Genomic DNA, 3,193 nt, shown 5'->3' with positions numbered 1-3,193 from the left:
AAAAAAAGCAAGGGATTCATGGAGACATTGTAACTCGGAACAGAAGAATATATTGTAAACAGGTAGTTTACATAAGTTTTAAGAATTCAAACTCCTATTTAAAATTACATTGCCAGCAGATTATTCTTGTAATAACTAGCTTGGGCAGCAAAAACAGGTTTAATGGAGCTGTGTGAAACACGAGACTTCTACGACCGGGGTCTTTGTGCATGAATCACAACAGCTAATGTTGTTATTGTTTATGCATGTAGTAGCAAGAATAGAGCGTAGACGACTTCTTCACACGATTCGTCGACACGGTCGCTCTGTCCGGGTTACCTGTCTCTCTGTCTGTCTGGTTAGAGATGGGTTCCGGTGCTATCATCTCCTGGCTAAAATTGGACACGCCGATCGAGATGTGTGAAATACCATGTGGCCTGCAGCGGATTCACTATATCTGCGCTACTGCGTAGATATATTAATTACGCTCATAGGGTCTATGTCCGGTATATGAGAACGTACCCTGGTAACTATTTGATATGGTTAGGGTTAGAGAGTAGGCGTAGGCGACTCCCTAGACTCGTTAGTGGAATAGGCGAGGTACGGTCCGGCATATTAGATAGTATACCAGGGTACGTTTCGGTATACCGGACCGTACCCAGGGTACGTTCCGGCAGTACCCTGGGGGACATAGACCCTCTCAGCATTAATTACCGGCATAACCAAGCTGTATATTTAGAGATCTATTCTAAAAACGGGTAGGATCTGTTAGGTTCTCTCTCGGCCTGCCGATTGGCTAACAAAGAGTGATTTCCGTGTATGGGTGCATGGCTAAATTATATTAAGCGCTTATATAACGAAACGCGAAACGTCTAGAGTTTAGTTCTGTGCCTGCGTGTTCGTGCGCATCGTTCAGTCTTCTGTACGTAAGTTCTTCTTAAGTGGTTGGCTTAGGGTTTTGCTACTTTCTAATCTTGTATCTATCTCTTCTCGAAGATTAATTCTTATATTTCTTAACGTGGAATTTCTTCACATCTGTTGTACGAATAATCACTCGCACTAGCTTGTCTTGACACCTTTTGTACTATCGTGCTAACCTATTGCTACATAATTTCCGTGTAATAAATCTATCTTTCGTGGCACTGTCTTCTCTTGTGTTCTTGTGATTATTTAGTGTTAACATTTCTTACGCACTTTAGTGTAAGACGTATCGGCACGCTTACAATATATATATATATATATATCAAGAGTCCATAATAGATTATTATGGACTATATTACGGACTCTTGATATATATATATGTATTTATTTAATGACAGCACACCAAAAAGCTCGCCGTTTTTTTACGTGGAATGTCATCCTATAAGTTGCAGTAAAGTTACACCACTTTAGCTTTATAGAAAGAAGAAATATTATCGCAGGCAGAGCAAATGCTCAATCCTGATTAGCGCGGAATTGTACGTGACAAGCAGCGGCGTTGCATTCGCTAGCCCGTGTCACATTGATTAGCCCGCGCGTCCGTAAATATGACTGATTGCATTTTCGGTCGGATCGTCGTTGCCTCAAGGTGTTACGCATCGTCGCGCCACCTTTATTCCGTTGCTTAAAATACACTGAGTGGCCGCGTGAAGTAAATTCTCTGGTATGTAGGTGGTGTGAAAGTGAGTGTGTGTGGGGGGGGGGAGGGGAGGGTGTTGATCGCGTGGAGGTCGTTCTAAGGAACGGTCCCATGTGGCAAGACAGCATTGAAATGATTAACGCTGCGACACAGCCGCTTAGGGCTAGGTGGGGGAAGGGTGCAGCTAAGCAGAATAGAGATGAAATGCGTACAAGTATGAATTAAGGCCTGTCTCTGTATCCACCAGCGCTAGCCGCACTGGCCGTGTCTCATGTGCTATAGCAATTTCGTTGCTGGTGGCGAATAGATGCATCTGCTGTCATGCATGTAAACGAATTTTACTAGGTGTATACTCGGTGCTAACATCGACAGTTGTTTCTCATTTCTAACGCCAACTCACATATTTCAGACTTTTGTTTCTTAACGATAGCTCATTTCGGCCGTCTTCTTTTTACAGGTGCTCCTTTTTACAGGTGCTTTCACGACGACACACTTGCGCTGCAAACGAGCGTCTGCAACCTTGAGTAAACAGAGCTTACATTTATAAGCAGCTACTAGACGTAGCAGTGGGTCGAGATTAAGCCACGCGGATTACTGTCCTCACGCGTTCTCTCATTATCCGACCAGTTGCGCGGATCGTTGACGCTCGGTCGATACCTGCAGCGAGTGAAACATTGTCAGTGAGGCATCACGCGCGCGCGTCTCAAAGTAAAATCATTGTCGTAACAACATTCTGCCGGAAATGAAACCGGAAGCGAAAGCGTCGACCATCGATGCGTCGGGCGCGAGCCCGCGCGACGACGTCGCCGCGGCGCCAGCGCCGGCAGCGCCACCGTCGTGCGGCGTCGCGTGCGTGCGCTCGCCGTGCCTGCGTCGCTGCGCCGACGTGCGCGTTTTCATGACGCTCTTCTGCGTCGCGTTCCTCGTCGACGCCGTCGGCGACACCTACATCATCGGCTGCCTGACGACGATCGAGCGACGTTTCCAGTTTGCGAGCAAGTACAGCGGCCTGCTACTGAGCGGCAGCACCGTCGCGCAGATGTTCTCCGTGCTCGCGGGTAGCTACCTGGGCCGGCGGCGGCAGCCGGCCTTCCTCGCTATCGGCGCTCTACTCTCCGCCGCCGGCCGCCTGCTCTTCGCCACGCCACACTTCGTCTACGGTGCGGGCGCGGCCGCAGGGGGGCGCGACGGAAACGCGAGCGAGTACGAGATGTGCTTGGCAGGAAGGGAAGAGGAGGAGGAGGAGGCGGCGGAGACGGAGTGCTCGAGCGCTAACCAGGTGGCGTACGCGATGATGGTGGCGGGCATGGTGCTGAGCGGTGCAGGGGGCTCGTGTCTGTTCTCGCTCGGAACGTCGTACGTCGATGACAATCTGGTGAACCCGCGAGCAGCGCCGCTCTGTCTCAGTGAGTGCTCCCGTGCTTTCTCGTCGTCAATGACTTCTTCTTCTTCTTCTCCTTTTTATCTTTCTTCTACTTCTTCTTTTTCTCTTTCTTTTTCTTTTTCTTCTTCTTCCTTTTTATTTTCGTGTTCGTGTTTTTCTGCTTCCTCCTCTTTCTCCTCCTCCTCTTCCTCCTCCTCCTCCTCCTCCTCCTC

General features: G+C 49.0%; 1 protein-coding gene across 1 annotated transcript in view; it reads left to right on the top strand.

The window, feature by feature from the left end:
- Nucleotides 1-2,474: 2,474 nt before the first annotated feature.
- Nucleotides 2,475-3,193, top strand: part of LOC106815058 (solute carrier organic anion transporter family member 2A1-like) — a 13,943-nt gene continuing 13,224 nt past the window's right edge. The window contains exon 1 of the mRNA XM_014819486.1: nucleotides 2,475-3,003. Coding sequence (XP_014674972.1) covers nucleotides 2,496-3,003 — 508 coding nt within the window. The 5' untranslated portion in view covers nucleotides 2,475-2,495. The remainder of the gene's footprint in view (nucleotides 3,004-3,193) is intronic.

Source organism: Priapulus caudatus, unplaced genomic scaffold (assembly GCF_000485595.1).
Source record: "Priapulus caudatus unplaced genomic scaffold, Priapulus_caudatus-5.0.1 Scaffold1032, whole genome shotgun sequence".
Taxonomy (NCBI): domain Eukaryota; kingdom Metazoa; phylum Priapulida; class Priapulimorpha; order Priapulimorphida; family Priapulidae; genus Priapulus; species Priapulus caudatus.
The sequence above is the reverse complement of the archived record's forward strand: the minus strand, read 5'-3'. Positions and strand labels throughout refer to the sequence as shown.